Source organism: Lasioglossum baleicum, unplaced genomic scaffold, assembly GCF_051020765.1.
Source record: "Lasioglossum baleicum unplaced genomic scaffold, iyLasBale1 scaffold0021, whole genome shotgun sequence".
Taxonomy (NCBI): domain Eukaryota; kingdom Metazoa; phylum Arthropoda; class Insecta; order Hymenoptera; family Halictidae; genus Lasioglossum; species Lasioglossum baleicum.
In genome coordinates, this window is record NW_027469081.1 from 4,456,462 (window position 1) to 4,479,226 (window position 22,765).

Here is a 22,765-nt window from a genome sequence, read left to right on the forward strand (position 1 = left end):
ACACTGTTTTACAGTAATTTATTACAACTCTTCCGTATCGTTTAATTAAGGAATAGATTTGGAAACACCGTGAATGAAAATGGTTGCCACGAACGAGGAAGATATTCACAAAAGCGTACTTAAACTAATAGACGATATTCATTATGGGTGAGGATTCAAACACGTCTAACCTTATATGACAGAAATTTATCAAATATTTTGTATTTTAGCGACATCAAAGGCACGTATAATATCGTGGTGGCAACTATGTCTGTTTTGAAAGAAATTATAAATAACCATCAATGGACAACTGCCAAGTATATACAAGTTTCGTTTCCCTTAAATAATCCATAAAATTTCGCATATCTCTAAGTAACATCTGAGAAGTGTCAGCATTGATTATTAAAAGGAAATAAAAAATTTATCTACTAATACTCGGTACAGTAGACTCTTCAAAAAGTAAATGCACAGTATATGTATGAAACATTGCGTAAGACAACTGTACGCTTACTGCTGCAGAAGATGTAGATACGCAGTAATTCTAAAGAATTTTTCCATTCCATTATACAGGAGTCTACTGTATACCTTGTATAGTAATTAGTGGTATTACAATTGAACCAGAGATTTTGCGTTATGTAATTGACATATCGCTGCGCTTCATTCGTGTATCCTTAGGTTTATGCAATTTCTTCAAGCTGATGGATAATAATATAATTCAGCAGAGAATTATTCTAATTGTGCACTTGTATTTATTAAGGTATCTCATGGATGTAATAAGACAGAATGGAAAATACTTAGCAGAAGCAATTCCTCTTGAATCCTGTATTGGGAACATGGTACGGAGGATACTGAAAATAATTCGAGAGGAATACACTTCGGAACTACAAAATAAAGTAGATGAAACAGATCCGCAGGAATCCTTACATAAAATTCTCACTGCAGAGGGAGACCAACATGTAGATTTCAACGACTCCGTACCTTCCTTGAAGTCAGCTCTTTTAGAACACATTAATGAATTTGAAGTTGAATTGGAGACATGGTGAGCTATAATTAGACTGCGGATCTTTTATGCATTTATAAGAAAATTGAGTAGATGAAATTCAACTCTATTAAAATCATTAAGGGAAGAAATAACATTCAATTTAGTTTCTATTTCTTGCAATCGATGCAGACAATTTGTATTTTGCAGAAACATGTAGCTATAATAGTACAAGTATAATTAATAATTTTTCCTTAATACATTTTTTACTTTTCAGCGCTGAGAATATTACATGCTTAGCTCCAGAACACATTCATTCTAACGAAATCATTATGACAATCGGTAGATCGAATTTAGTAGAAGAATTTTTCAAAAAGGCTGCCGCGACGAGAGCATTTGAAGTTATAGTAGCCGAAGGCGGCCCAACTTTAGATGTGAGTACTATAATTTAGTTAAAAGGTTTATCGATTGGCTACTAATAATGAAACTAAGAACTTTATTGTTCGTAGGGTCATGAAATGGCAGTTAATCTTGCAAAGGCCAAAATTAAAACTACTTTAATATCGGATGTAGCAATTTTCGCGATGATGTCACGTGTAAATAAAGTAATAATCGGTACACACACGGTTATGGCAAACGGAGGGCTGAGAGCAATTTCTGGCTCGCATACCTTTGCTCAGGCAGCTAAACATTACTCGGTCCCTGTGATGGTGCTGTTACCGCTTTATAAATTGTCCCCGCTATATCTTTGTTCTCACGAACAGGATGGATTCAATAAACATGTTTCTCCGTTGAAAGGTGTAATCAGTGGTGCGAATGTACAGTTACTGGAGAAAGTTCATGTATACAATCCTGTATTTGATTACGTACCGCCAGAATTGGTCACATTATTTATTTCGAATACGTAAGACTTGATCAATGTATTAATTTCAATCTCTTCTACAATGGTGTATATTAATTTCATGTTTTTATTTCAGTGGTGGAAACGCACCATCGTACGTCTATAGATTGCTTAGCGAATTGTATCATCCGGACGATTACGAGTTGTAACATGCTCACATTTCTCTACAACGTCGTAAACAACGCACATTGTTTTTTAAACAACAGAACTTTTTTATATATAAACTGGTACAATAGAAATTATCAACCCAAGTAAATGTTTCATTTAAGTAACAGAAGTCTATTCAACATATGTACAAGTGGATATAAATTTATTTTACAAAACGCATTTTAATAACTAAACGGATTTAGAAAGATTGGGAAACTATATATATATAAAAGAACCTGCTTTCTTTACGCGTAAGGATTCCAATTGCTACCGTTCTCGGGTTGCAGAGAATCGGTTACTAGCAATATTACATCGAATACCCACCATACTCCTGCTCCGCCGATTGTAAACAATTTTCCTAAGGCAGTACCGTTTTGACCTAAATAAAACCTATCGACACCTAGGAAACCTAACAGTATACTATAAAGTAAAGTAGTAGCAAAATAATGGTCGCTGTATTTTATACAAGGAACTCCTTCGTGAAAGAATGTTCTCTGTCCGTAACATTCAATATCCGGTAATACTGTGCAGGATACTTTTGTCTTTTCAACATCTTCGTACCTGGAGCCTCCGAACTGTACAAACAATGAACAGGAATGGATATTTAACGATACACATGTAATAATATGAGGAATTATTGAGAACTACCTTCACACAACCGAATCCAGTTTCTTCCTTGGCAGTTTTGTTACCTTTGTGATCTATCGGTTCCTCGCATTCTATGAACTCTTTTGGCCTGCGGTGTGACGTTCAAAGTAGTTTTTTGATAAAGATAAACAAGTCTGACAGAAGCCGTCAAAAAGCGTATTTCTACTCACAAAAATTTACAAAGTACCAGTGGTCCTTCGGGTCTATATTCCTGTGGGAAATCGCTAGTTTTGTTTGTCAGCGTGTTTTCCGAACATATTCTCAGATCACAGAGAAAGCATACGATGACCAGGAGCAAATATTGTAACCTCATTTTGTTGAATTCGTCATTAGGGTGGCCGGAGGGGTACCCTACCCTACGATGTGCCCTACCCAATGGCTCGCAGCAAGGCGCTGCGATCAGTCGGGCTGCGCGAAACGAGTCTATTCTTGCTTGAGACAGACTTTATGTATATAATTTGACGGGTGTAAATTCCATATGGCGCGAATATTTAAATAATAAAAATTGCGTTCATGAAATATACTTCTATAGAAATACGATTTTTTGTAATTTTTTAAGTAATTTCAGAAAAAAAATACTGCAACATAGAAAATTGTCTGGATTAAGATTTAATACAACATTTTGTGGGTGAACTTGTAGAAAAGAATACTATAATGTTGTCTTTTTTCACATGCAGGGCCCGCTCTAGCGGTTACGACGCCCCGGGCAAAAAAACAAACTGCCGCCCCTTTTTAAGCACTAAGCACTGCGCTGAACAAAATGACTTTTTTTTTTAGCAAAATTGTGTGGCAAGGGTAGTCTGAAATTATCTATTAATTGAATATTTAAAACATCAATATTTTTCTCACACTTACAGCCAAAATAAGCAAAACCAAAATGGCGCTCCAAAATTTTGACGCCCCGGGCAAATGCCCGGGTTGTCCCCCCCCCCCCCTAGAGCGGGCCCTGTCCACATGTTGCGTATAATAGTTTAACTAATAGATATATTAAGATAAATAACATCTATTAGATAAATAGGGGCTTTTAAAAGACTCTGATTAAGTAGTTAATAGACACTGACATAAAATCTTTATTACAAAAAATAAATTAATTCATTCTACATACAAAAATACATAACTAATATTAATAATACTCTCTACTCGGTGATGATTTAATAATTATACTGCTATTGATGTTTCCTATTATCAATGCATGACAATGATGACACTGGTAAAATTAGTAATATATAATGTACAGTACATAATATGTAAATGTCAGGAATCTTAATTCCGACATAAATTTTCGAAATGTATGCTTTAAATTATAATATGTTGTTTAAAAATGTCTCGCGGATAAGAGAATGTTTATTAAGACTTAATTAAAAATTGATATAAAATTTTTTTCAATCAAATTAATCGTAGCAGTCTGTATTTTAATAATTATACTTGTGAGTATATTACACGCGTAGCTAAACTTATAAGATAAATTATGGCTTCTTATTTCATTTACAGAATTTACAGAATGTTTACCTGTAAATGAAATTAATGTAAATTAAATTTATATGAAATGAAATAAACATTTTATCTGTATACGTGCTCAAAAGCTTTCGATAAAATTAACAAAAAATTTTGTACATTTGATTTTAAAATTTCTGAACACCAAATCAATATAAACTTTTCCAAATTGCAAATGTTAATATATATTAATTTTGTAACTTGACGTTAGACATCAAGCATAAATGTTGAATTTTTTATGCATAAGTTTTTCTATGATAAAGTCACATTTTGTACAACCTTAATACAATTCTCCTTAGAAATATTTCCCTTAGAACATAAAATCATGAACAATTTCCTAATACTCGAAAGCATAGTTTGATATTTTAAATCAAAAGATAATTGTATTTATTGTACTACAACAATTTCATTTTTCTCTTGAAGTCTATGAAGACTTAGTCTATAAAAGACCTATTACAGATCCAGTCTTGCATTATAATATTATGTCGTAACGTTCGGTGAAAATATGTGACTACGAGTTTCTATCTCACTTATATCGGAGTACTTTTTTTTATGCATTCAATATAGACAATTTATAAAATTATGCGATAATTAATCATCGTAAAAATTATTTTCTCTCTCTCTCTCTTTCTCTCTTTACAATTTTATTTGTTCTCTAACTAACGTATAGATCTAGATTCTTATCTATTAATCTATCTATAACCGGGAAATTGTACTTTCGTATTTGCTTTTAAAATTACATTAACGTTCGCTGTCGCTATAATGAAATACAGCAAACGAACATTAATAATTCTATAAATATACATATATCAATTTTAACTTATTGGTCCCTAGAAATAAAAATCTTCTAATAGTGTTGTACTAATAGTGTTCATCTAATAAAGTGCTTTAAATTAAAAATATCTAGCCTCTTCTAACTACGATTTGCCTTTAACCTACCAAAGCTATATTGCATACTAAAAGTATTAATACATAATTCAACATTTACTTTTGTACTTCAGTGCAAGTCGCATTTGTTCCATCCTTTCTGTATACTGACACTCAAGTTCTTTAAGCTTTGTTGCTACTTGTTCTTCTTGAGTACTAACGATTGCGTCAAGTTTTTGTTGTACTTGATTCATGGCTCTTTTGTATCCTTCTTCTATACGTTTAATTTCTTGTAACAAGAACTTTTCTTTATTTTCTGCATACTCCTGAAAGAATTTGTCTATTAAATTGAAAACTCTAAAATAATGATTAGTAGACCTTGGATCTTTATGCATTTGCAGGCTTCTGAAAATTTTGATGTATTTCAGATCTACATAGGAGCTACTACCACTGAAAATAATATTTTATTTGGTTCCCCCTTCTCTTAAAAATCGTCTGGAAAAATTGCAAATTGCATAAACTTCCGTAGTCTAATGATAAGCAATGAATATTCTTCTTATTTATTTTGAAACTATAAAATTACCTTATAATTGTTCGCGATCTTTTTCGCTGTTTGATACTTATGTTTCAACGTATCGATATTACTTTTCATTTCTTTCTCCTTCTCTTTCAACGTTGTTATTTCTGCTTTCAGATTCTCTTCGCTTTCTTGTAACTGTTTTAACTTCTCGTTCATCTCAGCTTCTTTATCTTTTATCTCCCTAATCTCCTCAGCCCATTTAGTCATTACCTGAGCCATTAGATTTCTCTCTTCCTCCACATCATTCTCTTTCTGCTGTAACTCTTCCTGTAATTGTTTGATTTTCAACTGTCGTGTTAGCAATTCTTTGCAGTAAGTTTCAAGTTTGCCTTTAATCATTTGACTAACAAATTGCTCCTTCGCTTTGAAAGATGAATGAATTTTTACCTTTTCCGTGAGCATCGCTTCTTTTAAAGTTTCCACTTCCTGCGTTTTTTCACTACATCTGTTTTGTAACTCTAATAGAACTATTTTATACCGCTCATCTAATTCCTTTCTCTTCTCACGATGCCGTTCCTCTATACCCCTAAGCTCTTCCACTACTTTCTGTTCCATCTCTTCGCGGACTTCTTTTATCATAATTTCCTTTATCTTTTGAAAATCTGTACCGTCATTCGAACTGCGTGGGGACAGATTTAATTCAGCCGATACTTGTTTTTGGTTTTTAACATATTGCTCAAATTGTTTAGCTTGATTTTTCAGCTTTAAAACAAGTTGATCCCGTTCTTCCTTCAGTTTTTCAAATTCCTTTAGCCTTTCCAGCTCCTCATCTTTTCCTTGCAAATCTTTCTCCAATTGTTTGATTTTTTGCTCCATTGCCGCATCATTCTTTCTTCCAGTTTTTAACAAATTGATTTTATCGGTTAACTGTGTCACCAGATCTTTGTAATGAGAGAGTTCTTTTTCTAGTTTGCATTTGGAAGTTAAAGATACCTCGCTAGTCTTTTTTAATCGATTTTCAAAGCTTCCATTTATTTTTTTGATTTCCAATAATTCGGTTTCTAACTGTGAAATCTTTTCCTTGTAAATATTTCGTTCATTGAATAAATCTTCGTATTTGCTTTTCAAAGTTTCGTTCTCCATATGATACCGAGCCACTTTTAATTTTACATCGTCAGAATCCTCCAGTTTCGAACTTCTCTTGGTGCTCAACATTTCCGAATCTAGTTTTGAAATTTTAGCTATTAGATCGTTTCTTTCGCTGATCACATTTTCATATTTCATTTTCCAGGATTCCTGAGAAATTTCTATTTGTGCTATTTTCAACCTAGCACCATCTAATTCGTTTTGATATTCCGATATCTTTTTGTGAACATCCACTGCAGCATGCAATTGTTCTTTTAATCGCTTGCAATCCTCTTCCAACTATAAAGGACAAAAAATTTCATGTATTGCGGAATTACATATACACAAAACGGATTTGTTTTAAAATATACCTGATTAATTTTTTCTAAATGTTCCGAACAATGATCTGGCAAGAGTAGACTTATTTCCTGATTCGGATGAGCATTGCGTAATTCGTTTAAGGCTTCTTCTTTAGCTATACAGAGATCACACACGCAAATTATTACGTAATTATAACTTATAACTTAATATAAAAAAATATATACAAACTACGTTTGCAAGTCTAAATCGTAAAAAGGAGAATTCTCATTTTTCTTCTTTAAACAATTACCTCTTTCAATTTCTTGGTGAATTTTCTTTGTATGTTCTTCTTTCTTTTTTCTTTCATAGCTTAAATCTTTCTCTAATTCCATTACCTTACTTTTGTATGTGTCACATTCTTGCGTCAATTTTTTTGCTATTTTTACTTGTACCTGCAAGTCGTGTTCATATTTTTCACGCTCTTTCAGGTCAGCAAATTTTTCGTTTAACATTTCGATTTCAGACTTGTGTTCACTTATCAACTGTTCTTTTGTACTACAGACATCTATATACAATTCCTTAACACGATTCAACTCCTTCTGCGTCTGTTCTAATTGCACGCTACAAATAAATATATTTTATGAGCATTATGGTATATATTAAACTAAACGAAATATGATTACAAGCGAGTTTACACTTACGTTAATTGCACTATTTCGATTTGTGCCTCTTGTCTAACCCTTTCTACAGCCTTAGCATGTATTTCTAAATATTCTTTATTATACTCATCAGTGGCCTCTTTCTCCTGTTTATTTATACTGTCTTGGTGCAATTTTTTTAGTGTTTCGTGATTAATCGCTAAAGTTTCTTCCAACTTCTGTTCTACTTCAATTTTCTCTTCTCGCAAAGACTCGTACTGTTTCTTTATGTCGCTTAAATGATTGGATAATTTCTGTATTTGAGCATTCGCTTTCATAGCTTGATCTGTAAGTACAGATTTCAGTTCTTGCTCCAATTCGCTAACACGCTTAGCGTATCGAGCAGCTTCTTGTCGACATGTTTCAGCTACCGTTAAAGCTTCATTAAGTTCTTTCCCTTTTTGCGACAAAGTATTTTCTAATCGAGTTATTTCCTTCCTTTTAACCGCATGTCCAGCCAAACACCTATCAATTAACAATAAGATGTTACATATGAAACAAAAAATTTATTTTCAAGTGTAAAGGTTTTTACCTTTGCAATTCTCCCCTTAACTTATTTGCGATATCGTCACACGGTTTTACTTTTGATCTATTATGAAGTTCACCTAATTTCAATTGTCTAATAGAATCAGATTCGTCCTCGAATGTTGTTGCCAACAACGAATCATATTGTGCTACGTCACTGTTTGCCAATTCTAACTTATTCTGAAAATACGTTATTAGTTTATCAGCGATGTACAATTTATTTGTTTTGAAGTTAATTACGATAGTTTTGTATTTTGTAATACCTGTAAATCTTGAACTGTCTTTTGCGTTTCTTCTTTTTCTTGTGTCAGAATCTGAATCTGTGCTTGAAGTTGCACTAGTTGTTGAGCATTGTTCGTAGCCATAAGATTGCGGCATTGCGTCTGGCTTTCTTCTAATGCTTGTGCTAAACGATTCATAGTATCCCCTTTCTCGACCATAAGCATCTCGTATGCTCTTCGAACATCTGCTAATTTATTCTCCAATATAACGTATGAAGATTCCTGTGAATATAGAAAAAAAAAGAGGTCAAGTACTAATTTATTTTATACTGTAATCTAATTATAGCTAGAACAACAATTATAATCCAAGAAGCAAGTAATCCGTCTTCAAATCCATAAATTTTTATACTTTTTGTATCAACATGCAATACAGCAGAACTCCGTTTATCCGGTTTATCCCGATTCTCAAACATAGTACCTATCTTTCTTTTATCCGCTAATTAATTAGTATTCCGAGTCTATGACCCAGAACCGTCTGAGCTCACGATTAGCCAAATTTCTTTACAAGAATCCTGTTTTTAGAAGTCGGTTCAAACTAGTTACTAACTGCGGATCTTTACGCAATTATGGCTTTTGAAAATTTTCAAAAAATGCAAGGATATAAAATATGACAGAATTTAGTACGTTTTTAATTTATTTCAGATCTAAAAAAAGGCAACTACCACGGAAATTAAGATTCTATTTTATTCCACTTTCTTGAAAATTCGTCTACAAAAATTGAGAATTGCATAAACATCCGCAGTCTACGAAAATTACATTTAAATCTAAATTCAAATTTAACTCTAAGCAACCCGATTTAAATCGAAATTCAACTTTAAATCTAAATTCAAATTCAACTTTCAATCATTATATGTGCCCATAATTATGAAAGTGGTCTAAGTGAAAATTGAAAAAAAGAAATGAGTTTATCAGTTATTTCTAGACAGCGGATCTTTATGCAAAATAACAAATTTCATAATTTTTGGATAAAACAATAGCAGAAACTTGCCCATATACAGTGAGTGTTGGAATCCACATTGAGCAGCTATGACAAATATTATTGTTATACATACTTAAAATCATAAACAGAAAATTTGTCTTCCAATACAATATTATTTTATTTAGAACGAAGATATATGAATAAGGAGAATATATATATATATATATACATGTAAAACGATACCTTTGCGCTTAATTTGTCTGCGAGAACATCTATTTGAGTTTGGAGATTTTTCATTTCAACCACATGCTTCTCTTGTGCTTGTTTCAAAAATTTTTCATGCGTTTTGTCATTTGTTTGTAAAGCTTGTACTCTTTCTAATACAGCTATTTTTTGTTGCAACTCTATTACAGAATCTCTCGCAATATTTAATTCCTGCGTCATCTAAAATACAAAATGAAATTGATTAGATCACGATTATGAAAATTGAAAAATGACTAATTACAAAAAGATCTTACATTTTGATTACTTTTTTCTAAAATTGCATTATTTTCCTTGAACAATGCGATTTGATTTTGAAGATCAGCTATTTCAGCTTTCGCGTCAACTGTAAAAAGAAAGTAAAAAAATCTTCAAGATTCTTTCAGAAGTACTTGTTTGTTATATCATTATTTCAAGTGTTTATCTAATCTTACCTAACGCATGTTGCGTTTGATTTCTTGACATACTTGATCTTTCAATTTCTGCCTGCATAAGTGTGATTTTCCTAGTAAACTGATCTTTCTCTTCTACCTTCTGCAATTGTAATTGTTGCAAATCTTCTGTTAATCTTTTAATTTCTCTCATTCGAACTGTATATAAAACTTCTAATTGCTCTTTGCTTTCATATTCTGCTGTTTTGTAAGCAACATTGTCATCCTGTGGCCTACCATTTGGACTTGTTTTGTAACAATGATTTACATGGTCAGAAGTAACATTGTCTCCGCCACCGAACTCGTGAATTTGTTTACATTCTACATTATTTTCATAAGCATTATTAATATATCTATTATTCGAATAACTTTTCGTTTGAGCGTCGTAATGATTAGATGGTGTTTGATAATTATAAGGATAATTTTCATTGAATGTATAGTTCTCTTCGAATTGAGGTCTTAAATCTCTGGGAAATCCAGAATTCTGTGGTCTTACTAACTCGTAAGGTGTTTCGGCAGTCATATTATTTGTATCGTCGTTTCTATTACTTTTGGAATATGGCGTATCTGTTTGATCGTACATATTAAAGTCTCTCTGTAGATCAGGAATTGTAGGGCCAATTTCCAACTCTGACCTATGATTTGTCATAGTATTTTCGTAATTATTTGAATTTCCAACACGATCGTATAAATCAAATTCATTTTGTAACTGGGAAACTGTTTGGCCCTTAGGTGATATAACTCCTTGAACACAGGAATTCACTCCTATGTTAGAAATCTCTACTTCTCTAGAACTGTCATGATAACGACTGCTATTGACAGAACTAATATCATCGTCGACGTCCCAGTCATCAAGTTTGTTATTTAGAAGTTCCTTAATCTGAAATGTTCATAAATGTGTTATAAGTGTAAACATTATACCTATTCTTTTAATATTGAAATCTTGAAAAAGATAAACGATTGTACATGTTAGAGCTGTTACTTATGAGTAGACTTCTGGGACTACCCTCGTACGATTACTTATTTCCTTTAATGATCTTAATAAATTTCGAATAATATATCAACGTTCTTAGAATCTCGTAATTTCCTTATTGTTTTAAATTACACCAACTCTTCTATGCCATAAGTGCATAAAATCCCCAGTATACTCATGAGATACCTCGGTATATGAGATAGCTTTTATTATTATTCCATAAAATAATCAATAGTAGATTTTAAATATGAATGTTACGCCTTTCTTTTTAAATGAAATAAAATTTAGACACCTAGAAGAGATACGAAGGTCATCAGTATCTTTTTAGATGGGATCGTATGTGTTTCCTACACCGATCGATGAAGCTTCATATTCTCTACAAAAAAGTATTAACCTTTTAACATCGAAAAACCATTAGTTAAGGAGACACAGTGACTCTCATTAATATTCGAACACTCTAAAAAGAGCGATAACTTTTTTAAATGTTGGACTATACGATTAAAAATTTTTTGGGAAGCTAGAGCAATTAGTTTACTACAGGATACGAAAAGAAATTTTTTCGATAATTGCAATTGGTCAGAATTGTAGAGAAAATACTAAAAGTTGCATTTTACAACTTTTTTATGTGGGCCTATATTGAAAATTTAAAAAATACGTTTCGTAGATCTGTATCAATTAAATATATCCTGAAAATTTCGTAAAAATCGGTTGACGTTGCAATGAGCTACAAACGTTTAAAGATGGTAAAAATTGCAGATTTTCACGATTTTCACAATTTTCGGCCTATAACGGCAGTAAATCTAAGAATTCTTACATCTTTCAATGTCTGTCGTTTTTTTGTTAGCATCAACCGATTGCACTAAAAATTTCACAATGCATATAATTGACACAGGTCTACAAAATGTATTTTAAAAATTTTTTAATATAGGCCCACATAAAAAAGTTGTAGAATGCAACTTCTAGTATTTTCTCTGCAATTCCGGCCAATTGCAACTTTTGAAAAAACTTCTTTCCACGTCCTGTAGTAAACTATAGCTCTAGCTTCCCAAAAAAGTTCAAACCGTTTTATCCAATATCGAAAAAGGTATCGGTATTTTGAGAGCGTCCGAATATTAGTGAGAGTCATTGGTATTTTATTTTTAGTGTAGTTACCAAAATCACAACTCTCTTGATAATGTTACCAATTCAAATACCTTATGGTCATTTTTACATGATTTGTCATTGCATATTCGACAAACAATGTGGCTCCAACAGGATGGTTGTTCTGCACATTATGAAAGAATAACAAGAAATGCATTAAATCAAATATTTCCGAATAGTTGGATAGGATGAGATGATACCATTCATTTTCTAGCAAGATCACCTGATTTAACACCCCTCAACCTTTTTCTTATGGGGTTACTTAAAAAATAAAGTGTATACGCTGAGACTCTGACTACAATTGCTGGTATGAAAGATCGTATCATCGCCGAATGCAATAACAAACCATCATTTTTATTACATAATGTAAAACGATCATTACTTTCTCGGTTGCATGAAAATCATACGATCTCATTTAAAAATATACCGGTGTGACCTTCGTATTTCTTCTACGCGTCCACCTACAAGAAAACTCAAAACAGCAAAGTATGAATCTCTCAAAACCATTCAACCTTATACATATAAACATTCTTCGCTATGAATAATAATAATGACGAAAACCGAGGTGATTAATATCTGGTGAATCACCCTGTACAGAAATATTACAGAAATAAACAGAAAATAGGATATACCTCCTTGTTACGTTGTTCAATATCTTCTTGCTCTTCATCCTCCTCTAATCTTTGAGTACTTGTATTTAATTGAATACTTTCTGAGCCTTGAAACAAGCTCAGACCTGGTCCCTCCATCCCTACCGTCTGGCATGCAAGAACTTATCATGAAAACCAAACATTTAAGTCCAACATATTTTTGTTTATAACACCATAACCTAAATGCAACAAGTGGGTCACAGAAAATCAGTTTGAACTACAGTTTTAACTTCCACAATAGTTCACAAAGTCTTAAGAAGCTCATTGTTTATTAATCTCCGTAGGTCCACTGCAAACAATCCCGAGATTACTTAACTTTTCGAACGATTATGCACTCTACAATTTCCTTGTAAACAATCTTTGAAAAGTCAAACTCTACTACAGGAAGTCTACACTGCGGAAATAAGCTTTCCGATGGTGTACCGTGTACCGACTCTCCTATTGGCTCGTTCGTCGAGTATTACTAGCGGATGTAGTAAACGTATTTTCTTCAAAAACGATTATTTACACATAAAAAATTAGCTCGCGGCGTTACGCTAACAATTACGATTGTTCCCGCGATACAACGGGTGACGTTACTTTCAATATGAAAGCGGTAATACAACGAGTGACAAAAGCTAGTGTATCAGGTAATGATTAGGTTATGTATGTTTTATTGTATCATCTTAAATTATCATCCATTGACAAAAATAAATAAAGATCAGGAGAAAATGAAACTTTACTGCCGTCAGAAAATAGGAGTATTTCAGAGTATTTTCTAGTATGTAGTATTTTCTATAAATCACCATGACCGGCCAGTACTTTCGCCTTTCTAATTTCAAAAATATTTTAAAGTAAGTATCCCGCAAGTAAAGAACAAAAATTTTTATGTTCAAATCACTTTGATCATTTGAATTTTTTCGTCTTAGTTACGAAGCGTGAATGGAATCTCCGAATATATTTTATTGGAAACATCTGTTTACGTTTGTATAATACATTATAACCCTTTGCGCTCCGAATTATTTTTCAATTTTGTTGAAATTTACTTCAAAGGACAGTTCCTAGACTGCTACTTATTTTAAACAATTTTGTTTATTAATTATTAGACTGCGGATCTTTATGCAAAATAAAAATTGTCTAAATACATCGATTGCAAAGAATAGAAACTAAATCGAATGTTATTTCTTCCCTTAATTAATAGAGGAGAAATCATATATCGACATCTTCAATTTGAAAAATTTTCTAACAATTTCGAATTTTATCTACTCAATTTTCCTATAAATGCTTAAAGATCCGCATTATATTAAATATAGCTCTCCAACTTTGTTGTAATCTATATTTGTGGAACTTATATTTGTCTGTAACTAAAAAATACGACTTAAATAAATAAAGGACAAAACATGTTTCATTTACATTTTCCTGTCTCTAATGTCGAGTCACACTCGACAAAGGAGTGCAAAGGGTTAAAAGAATATCCTTTTATACTGCAATAATTACACACTTTATAAAGCATATATAGTTACAGTATAATTTTTCAGTTAACGGAGAAATTGTTAATAGCATTGGAAATGGTCTCTGCGTCTTAATTGGCATAAAAAGAGATGATACATTGGAGGACATAAAATATATGTAATATATAATATTTCTTCGTATTAATAAAATGATATAAAATATAGTTGAGTATCAGGAAATAAACATTTGTTATTTGTCATAGAGTAAGAAAGATATTGAATATTAAAATCTTTGACGATAATAATTGTAAAAAATGGGGTGCCAATGTTATGGATAAACAATACGAAATATTGTGTATCAGTCAATTCACGTTATACCATAATCTAAAGGGAAACAGATTAGATTTCCACAGGGCTATGCCTGCGAAAGAGTCAGAACCATTTTACAACAATTTTCTTGCTGAACTTGGTCAAAATTATAAACCAGAATTAGTCAAAGGTAATAATCAACGAATAGAAACGAATAATTCTGTACGACAATACTGCACCAGTATGTTGTATCGTTACATTGCAGTATAATCGACAAGGGTTGTTATCTATATTTTCTCTGAAAATAACATGTGTGTTCATTTAACTACTTTCTACAGATGGTAAATTCGGAGCAATGATGGAAGTTAATATACAAAACAGTGGACCCGTCACTATAGAAATAGAATCCCCAGTAAAGTCTAACGAATCGAATCAGTTAAACGATGCCTAATGTTTTTTAATGACATTTGAAACACAAGGAAACTAACAAAATGTGTAATCGAGTATTATGTTATGAATTATTAATACTCTGTCTTTTATAATATCCAACACTTTTTGAAATAAATATATTTATAATAGTATTCCATGAAATATTTTATTGCACGACATAATCTTACGAAATTATTTCTTTTATTATTTACATCTTCTGTGATTTGTTCTATGATTTTGAGAAAGAAATTTCATATTTATTTCATTTCTACTTTATATAAAGATTTAAAGTTGATAGTTGAGCTGAGAAATAAATGTAGAGATCACATGTAACTTTTTATAATTTCATGTTGATATGTGAAATATATCTTTCATAGAAAAATGTGTTTATTTGTAGAAGACTGTTGTATTGTTAGAATAAACCAATAAATTCAGAGTTGAATTCTCAGTGTACAAAAACCTGTTTAGATGAGTTTAACAAAATGTTGATATAAATGAAAAATATAACATGTCTCGAGTAAAGTAATACATATTAAGATATATAATATTTTTATACTGTTATAAAAGAAAGATTAAATTCATATTTAAGAGAAAATGTAAAACAACATTAAAATCTCATTTTATATAATAAAATGTAATACCAAATTGTTATTAGCAGACATAATTCAGATATCAACTGTAATATTCTAATAGGATGTATTAAAATATTTCAAAAACAGCGAGTGTGAATTTACAGATTTTAATTTGTTAAAGCCTTAATTATTTTATTTGCCATGAAATTATTATTACGAGATCTATTATTTAGAAAAAAATGTTAACCCTTTGCACTACTTTGTCGAGTGTGACTCGACATTAGAGAAAGAAAGATGTAAATAAAACGGGTTTTTATATCTATTTGGTTCGTCCTTTATTTATTTAATTGCTATTATTTTTTAGTTAAAAACAAATATAAATTACAACAAAGTTTGAGAGATATATTTAATATAATTAGTAAAGAAAATATTGTTTAAAATAAGTAGCAGTACAGGAACTGTTCTTTGAAGTAAATTTCAAATAAAACGCTTAAAATAGTAGGTAATTGTTGGCAACAGAATTGAAAAATAATTTGGAGTACAAAGGGTTAATCATATTTTTGTTAAGTAATTTAATTCAAATTTTATATTAAATTTAAGTTGATGTTTGTTAGTAAATTTGCCAAAACGAATTTTAAATGTATCACGTTTTAAACAATAAAATTGCTGTTTTCTTAGGACATTTTTAATTTATAATTTATTGGAGTACAATGGAAAACACTACAAAACAGAAAGGAAGTGGAGAAACATACGTAAAAAATGTGGAAGGTATGTTGCGTGTAAAAGTATAATGATAGCAAACCTTTCCTGTTTGTCAATTAAGTAATAATTTTTTAAATTATTTGTCTGAAAATATAAATATATCAGAGGTATTTACGGAAGAAGAAAATACTGAAAATGCGGAACCGCGGAAATCCAAAGCTGCGCAAAATACAGATAACGAGTCATCTAATTTGCAAGTAATAATATGATATATATTATATCTAGACTGTGAATGTTTATGCAATTTTCAATTTTTCTAGGTAAATTTAAAGAAAGTGGAATCACATGTCAATCTTATTTTCAGTGGCAGTAGCTCTTTGTAGTTCTGGAATAAATTAAAATCGTTCTAAGTTCCGTTGAACTTTATACTCTAGCATTTTTCGAAAATTTTCAGAAGCCATAATTGCATAAAGATCCGTAGACTAAATTATATAATTTCACTAAACTTTTAATATTATTAGTAATATCAAAAACTGTTTCAGTCACAAGAAATTCAAACGGATATTGTAGAAACGGAAACAGTAGAAGAATTAAAGAATCAATTAGACACTTTAACGAATTCTTTAGCTACACTTTCAGCAGAGAAATCGAAAATGGAAGCGAACTTTCAAATGGATAAAAAACAATTGAGAAGCGAGAAAGATGAAGTAAGTTTACAGTGTGTTTTTTTATTATCTATTAAATATATCTATTCAACAAAATGACTTTGCAGTGCGAGAAAATAATCAAAGATCTGAAAGAGAAACTAAAGAAAGCACAAACTACAAATTATTCAGAAATCGAACATGTCAAATGTAAATTAATTATGGAACGCCATGAAAGGGACAAAGAACAAGCTGATCACGCTAAAATGTTAAAGTATGTGATACATATATGTATATAAAAAAAATAAATATACAAGAAGATGCAACTTTTAAAAAAATATTGGCATATCTTTAAAAAAAAAAAGAAAGATCTTTCCATTAATATAACTTCCTTTCTTCTTTAGGGAACTTCAAAAATTATTGTACGAGGAACGCCGAAATAAAGAACACTTGGAAGCACAATTGAAAAGTCAGTTTGCAAATAAAACACAATGTAAAATATTAGAAGCGGAATTGGAAATAATGAGAAATAAGCTTAAACAAGCCGAAGAAGCAGCTAAAGAAACACCACCAATTTTATTGTCGCTTCAGTCCGAGATGACCCTGATGAAGAAACAACATTTAAATGCGATACACGAAGTAATTCATAAAAATATATATACATGTTGTGTACATGTTTTTGTCTAGAAATGAAATAAAATGATTAGTCTATTGTTTAGGAGCAAAAACGGGCTACTGCTGCGGAACAGCGTTCCCGAGTACTGGCAATGACTCACGAAACTAGAGTAACAGGTTTAGAAGCAAGATTGGCTGAACTTTCCGAGATCGTTGGAGGATACGACAGACTCAGACAGCAAGATCAACAAGCTATTCAAAAGTTAAAAGACCAATTGATCAGTCTACAAGATTGCGAACGTGGCGATTGCCTTACCATAAACAATGAACCTGAAGACATTATATCTAAAATAAAAAGCTTATATACCAAATTACTAGATTTGGATAACAAAAAGAGTGAATCAGCACATGTTAAGTGTGAGTCTATCGTTAGAATTAAAATCTAAATGTGTAAATTAATTAAATAAAAAGATCTAATGTGTATTTTATTTTTAGCATTACTAAATAGTTTAGGCTTGTACGACAAACAACAGATTCTTGATTATAAAGACAAATATGAGATTCTGCTACAAGAATTTGAAGATTATAAACAGGATGTATCTAAATACAATACTTGTAATATGTCTCACAATATTCAAAGCCAAACTATGACAACACACGATAAAAATAATAGAACACAGCTGCATATTTTGAAATCGCATAACAGTAATTTAGAAGAAAGAGTACGCATATTAAATAACGAGCTTATGAATAAAGAAACCGAATTACAACTGAAATTAGATCAACAGCAAAAGGTAAAGGTTCTTTTCTTATCTTATATACTTTAAATTGTTGTTGTGATTCGTATAAAATAACATTAAAATGTTCAAAGCTACACAATTGTTATTGTAGTCTATTCAAGAGGAACGAACAAGACTGGAACACATGTTTCTGCAAAAAGACAACGAATTTCGCAACAAAATATCTACGCTGGAACAACAGTTACTACGTCAACGAGAACGTTCGATGGCACTAATCGAGGAGAAAGATAAGGAGATTTTAACGTTGAAAACATCGTTTCACGCATTGCTCCCAAAAAAAGAAAAATCTTTTGTAGAAAGTAAAGCAGCTACGCCAAAATATGAACTTCAAGGAGAAACTGCATCTGATTTAATGACAGGATTATTAACAAACGACAGTCCTCCGATATTGCATTATAGTCAGGAGTTAGCAAGGAAAGAAGTTCAAGTATCAGCTTCTAGGAAAAAGATTCTAGAATTTGAAGCTATTCTGCGGGAGAGGCAAAGGGAAATGATTTACATGAAAGAGAAACAAAAGGAGGAGATCAGAGTTTTGCAAGCCCAGATTGCAAGGTAAATGTTAAATTCATGTAAATATTAAGAAATTCATAACTTTCGTTACAACGCACAGTGGGGTATTTGGCCTGAAAAAGTGGAAAAAACTATTTTAGCGTTATTTATAGACTCGAGGTTATAATATTATATATACCGTTGTGTGGATTCGTCTTAAGATCTGCTACAACATTATGAAATCCAAAATACATTTTAGTATTTAAAAAATCAAATTAACCTCAATTTTTTGAAAAAAAAAAATATTTTTAACTTAAGTTTTGTAATCTTTAAAAAGCTTACAAAATGATTGATAATATTCAAATATTAATAACTATACTAATTTAGATGATAACAAAATAAAATCTATGCGAAAGTGCTCTGTACACCTACCTGAACAACTTTTGTAATACAAGAATTTACAGAATTTTCCTTTAAACACTTGAAAATCGCCAATGAACAGACGCTGTCTTACAATTAGAGACTGTTTAAGAACGCCAAGCGCGCCTTAAAATCTCTCGACTTTCGATGAAGTTTACTACTTCACGGGTGTACAAATAGAAATAACAATATTGCAGCCTTATTCTTCAGACCTTTAACTACAACGAACAACAAAAATTTTATGCCATACGCAAAAATTTAGAAATCGACTTTTTTCCACTTTTTTGGGCCAAATACCGCACTGTGCAACGTTTCGAAAGTTACAGCAAATAATACAAATATTTATTCACTGTTTTAGACTCGAAGCTTGCAAATCCAGAGAAGGTGCGAACCTTGAATATTTGAAGAATGTTTTTATAAATTATCTGACCACCAATGATATTTCTAGCAAACGGCATATGTTAAATGCTATTTCTACAGTATTGCGCTTTACTGCCGAAGAATTAAGTAAAGTGAAACCCTCATAGCATGTAAGAAAATAATTTTATTAGTGAAATTGCTTAAAATTTACTCAAGATCGATCGTATTCTTGATATTCTTTTAAATATTCTGTAATGGTATCATTTATAATCAATAACATTATACGAATCGAATCTTTTCTATAATTTTCAACGAAGAATAACCTTTCAGCGGTTATATATTTAATTTATAAATATAGTGTTAATTAGTTTCAAGAAAACAGTGCAATTGTAAAATATATAATATTTTCCATATCATGTATATAAGTTTATTAAGTATTAATCTATTAACCTTCGAAGTTAATAATTTCCATTAATGTATGTAAATATATATATACTACGTCTTCTATTTTTATGAACCGTGAAAATAGTGGTAACTATTGATAGTGTTGTATAAAAGGAAATGTCAGATCTGTAAGAGGAGTTAAATATAAATTTTGTGGCCAAAATTTGTGATATCCATCATTTTTAAATTATATATACGTGGATATATATAAGTGGATAAAGCAAGTTATACTTATATGTATAATTTTCGATATATACATTATAATATATTGATTTCAATATTGAACACGCAGTTCACGTAAAAATATTTACGCGTCAAGGTGGGATTTCCTAGGGCTGTTACTTTCCTTCGAAGGTCGAATTTCGAAACTTCGATTTCAGAAACTCCGAAGGTGATGAGTAGATTGCGGATCTTTATGCTAAATAAAAATTGTCTGCATCGATTGCAAGCAATAGAAACTAACTTGAATGTTATTTCTGATTTTAATAGAGGAGAGATCATCCATTGGCATCTTCGATTTGTCAAATTTTCTAACAATTTTGAATTTCATCTAGTCAATTTTGTTACAAATGCATAAAGATCCGAAATCTGGTGATGAGAATCGAAGTCTCGAAGCTCCGATTTCTGAAACTTCAGTTTTGCATTCGAAATTCACCCTTTTGCAAGTCAAATTCAACCTTTTGCACTCCAATTTCACCCGTTAAGAATATTCAAAACGAATCATCTATGTGTTTAGATTAAATTATATATTCATTCAGACTTTTACTGCAAGGGAAACATAAGACTCAATACACAATACGCTTCAATAAATACATACATATGTGTATTTTCACTTTTAAAATTGATTAATCAGAAAATGCGGCTACAATGAATATATACATATATCTACGCACAGTTTTCATACATTACAATTTTAATGAATTGGTAATTACTACACTGCGGATCTTTATGCAAAATAAAAATGTTCTGCATTGATTGTGTTCTGCAGGAATAAAATAAAAATTGATTAATTCCTTAATGACTTTGCTACATTAAAAACAACATTACGATATCCTTAAATTTTTGTAATTCTTTACTGTGTTTCATATGTCGCCCAACTAATTTTTTCATACTATTCTTCATAATATTACTGGGACTCCCACTAATATTCGGACACTCTTAAAAACACCATAGCTTTTTTAATATTGGACTATGCGATTTGAACATTTTTGGGCAGCTAGAGCAATTAGTTTACTACAGAATGTGAAAAGAAATTTTTTGAAAAATTGCATTTGGTCACAATTGTAAAAAAAATGATTTTACAACTTTTTTATGCAGGCCTATATTGAAATTTTAAAATATACGTTTTGTTGATCTGTGTCAATTATATGCACTGTGAAAGTTTCATAGAAATCGGTTGATGCGGGAAAAAACGATAGGCATTGAAAGATGTAAGAAACCTTGGAATTACTGCAGTAGGAGGCCGAAAATCGTGAAAAACTGCATTTTATATCATTTTTTTTTAGACGTTTGTTTTATATCATTTTTAGATGAAATTTTCAGAATATGTTTAATTGATACAGATGTACGAAACGTGTTTCCTAAATTTTCCATATAAACCCACATGAAAAAATTGGAAAATACGACTTTCAGTATTTTCTCTGCAATTCCGACAACTTGCAGTTTTTTTCAAAAATTTTTGTCACGTTGTGTAGCAAACCAATTGTTCTAACTTCTCCAAAAATTTCAAATCGTATATTCCAATATTAAAAAAGTTATGGTCTTCTTTAAGAGTGTATGAATATTAGTGAGAGTCACTGTAAGTATTTCATGTACATCTTTGCAATAATAAAAATATTGAATTTCTTAACGATTCATTAACATTTGATCCGATTCTTTTTTTACAAAAACTTACTTAAAAGTACGTTATTTGCAAAAGGGTGAAATTGATTTGCAAAGGGGTGAATTTCAAGTGGAAAACCTGTAGGCACCGTGATCGATACGAAGACTTACCATTATATCTTTAGCTCGTGTCGTTTGGTGGATACCTAGCTCAAAAAAACACGCATGATATTATCGGATGGATGTAACTCGTGAAATCGGACATCGAAACTGCGAATATTCTCTTTGTTAGTATTTGGGAACGTGTAGAGTGAAACGCCAAAAAAAAAGAAAAATAGACGGTGTGAAAGAAAAAGTATTTCAACGCACAAGCAACTGATTATTCGTCGAAATTTCATTTGTTGTAATGTTTAAAATTTCGGAAATGTAATGTCCGTACGCAGAACAATATTTACATAATATGTATATGTATCGTTGATAATCACATTCTATTCGGTCTCACGTAATTGTTTATATATTTACACAAGAGAGAGAGAGATCGCATATAGATCGTCTATCAATATAGATTTCGTTCAACAAAAAGCAGAAGAACTTAATGCGAATGTACTCGATCGAAGGGTATATCGACTTAAAGAATAGATCTCAATGTTCGATGCAACCTTCAGCAGACAGGGCTGCCTGGATTGGTACAGATTTTAATTACCTCAGACTTATATTTTTTTCCCTACAATACGTGGCATATAAATACATTTGTATTTATGTGGCATATATACGGAGTGTGGCCGGACGGGTGGTACAACCGAGCAGGGGGTGATACCACATGTAAAAATAAGTCGAAAAAAAGGAATAACATTTTTTTGTTTGACGCTTCATTTTCGAGAAAATCGAGTTT

At 31.3% G+C, this 22,765-nt stretch overlaps 3 protein-coding genes across 12 annotated transcripts; 2 read left to right on the forward strand and 1 right to left on the reverse strand.

The window, feature by feature from the left end:
• The first annotated feature begins 3 nt into the window (after positions 1-3).
• Positions 4-2,182, forward strand: Eif2bbeta (eukaryotic translation initiation factor 2B subunit beta). Of its 2 annotated transcripts, none has more exons than XM_076444781.1 (6): positions 4-147; positions 210-306; positions 737-1,018; positions 1,236-1,392; positions 1,468-1,862; positions 1,936-2,182. In XM_076444781.1, exons 3-6 carry the CDS (start codon positions 744-746, stop codon positions 2,006-2,008), a joined length of 900 nt encoding a protein of 299 aa, XP_076300896.1. In that variant the 5' UTR covers positions 4-147; positions 210-306; positions 737-743; the 3' UTR covers positions 2,009-2,182. The 2 variants fall into 2 exon arrangements, with proteins under 2 accessions (XP_076300896.1, XP_076300895.1); XM_076444780.1 differs by having other exon boundaries at positions 210-296.
• LOC143219010 (uncharacterized) lies at positions 1,911-13,533 on the reverse strand. Of its 5 annotated transcripts, XM_076444743.1 has the most exons (16): positions 12,821-13,453; positions 10,079-10,955; positions 9,902-9,990; positions 9,627-9,827; positions 9,453-9,488; positions 8,447-8,686; positions 8,191-8,363; positions 7,662-8,123; positions 7,271-7,581; positions 7,032-7,135; positions 5,983-6,960; positions 5,599-5,862; positions 5,137-5,341; positions 2,825-3,062; positions 2,655-2,742; positions 1,911-2,581 (listed from the first exon to the last, which is right to left on the reverse strand). In XM_076444743.1, the coding sequence occupies exons 1-16, from the start codon at positions 12,935-12,937 to the stop codon at positions 2,252-2,254; spliced, it is 4,713 nt and encodes a 1,570-aa protein (XP_076300858.1). In that variant the 5' UTR covers positions 12,938-13,453; the 3' UTR covers positions 1,911-2,251. The 5 variants fall into 5 exon arrangements, with proteins under 5 accessions (XP_076300858.1, XP_076300856.1, XP_076300857.1 ...); XM_076444741.1 differs by having other exon boundaries at positions 5,599-6,960; positions 12,821-13,452; XM_076444742.1 differs by lacking the exon at positions 9,453-9,488 and having other exon boundaries at positions 5,599-6,960; positions 12,821-13,451.
• On the forward strand, positions 13,242-21,003 carry Dtd (D-aminoacyl-tRNA deacylase). 5 transcript variants are annotated; one of them, XM_076444769.1, is made up of 10 exons: positions 13,249-13,467; positions 14,916-16,346; positions 16,446-16,537; positions 16,823-16,987; positions 17,053-17,198; positions 17,329-17,563; positions 17,644-17,956; positions 18,035-18,333; positions 18,431-18,891; positions 19,607-21,003. In XM_076444769.1, the coding sequence occupies exons 2-10, from the start codon at positions 16,289-16,291 to the stop codon at positions 19,773-19,775; spliced, it is 1,938 nt and encodes a 645-aa protein (XP_076300884.1). In that variant the 5' UTR covers positions 13,249-13,467; positions 14,916-16,288; the 3' UTR covers positions 19,776-21,003. The 5 variants fall into 5 exon arrangements, with proteins under 5 accessions (XP_076300886.1, XP_076300884.1, XP_076300882.1 ...); XM_076444767.1 differs by having other exon boundaries at positions 13,250-13,467; positions 16,257-16,346; XM_076444768.1 differs by lacking the exon at positions 13,249-13,467 and adding an exon at positions 13,474-13,671.
• Positions 21,004-22,765: the final 1,762 nt, after the last annotated feature.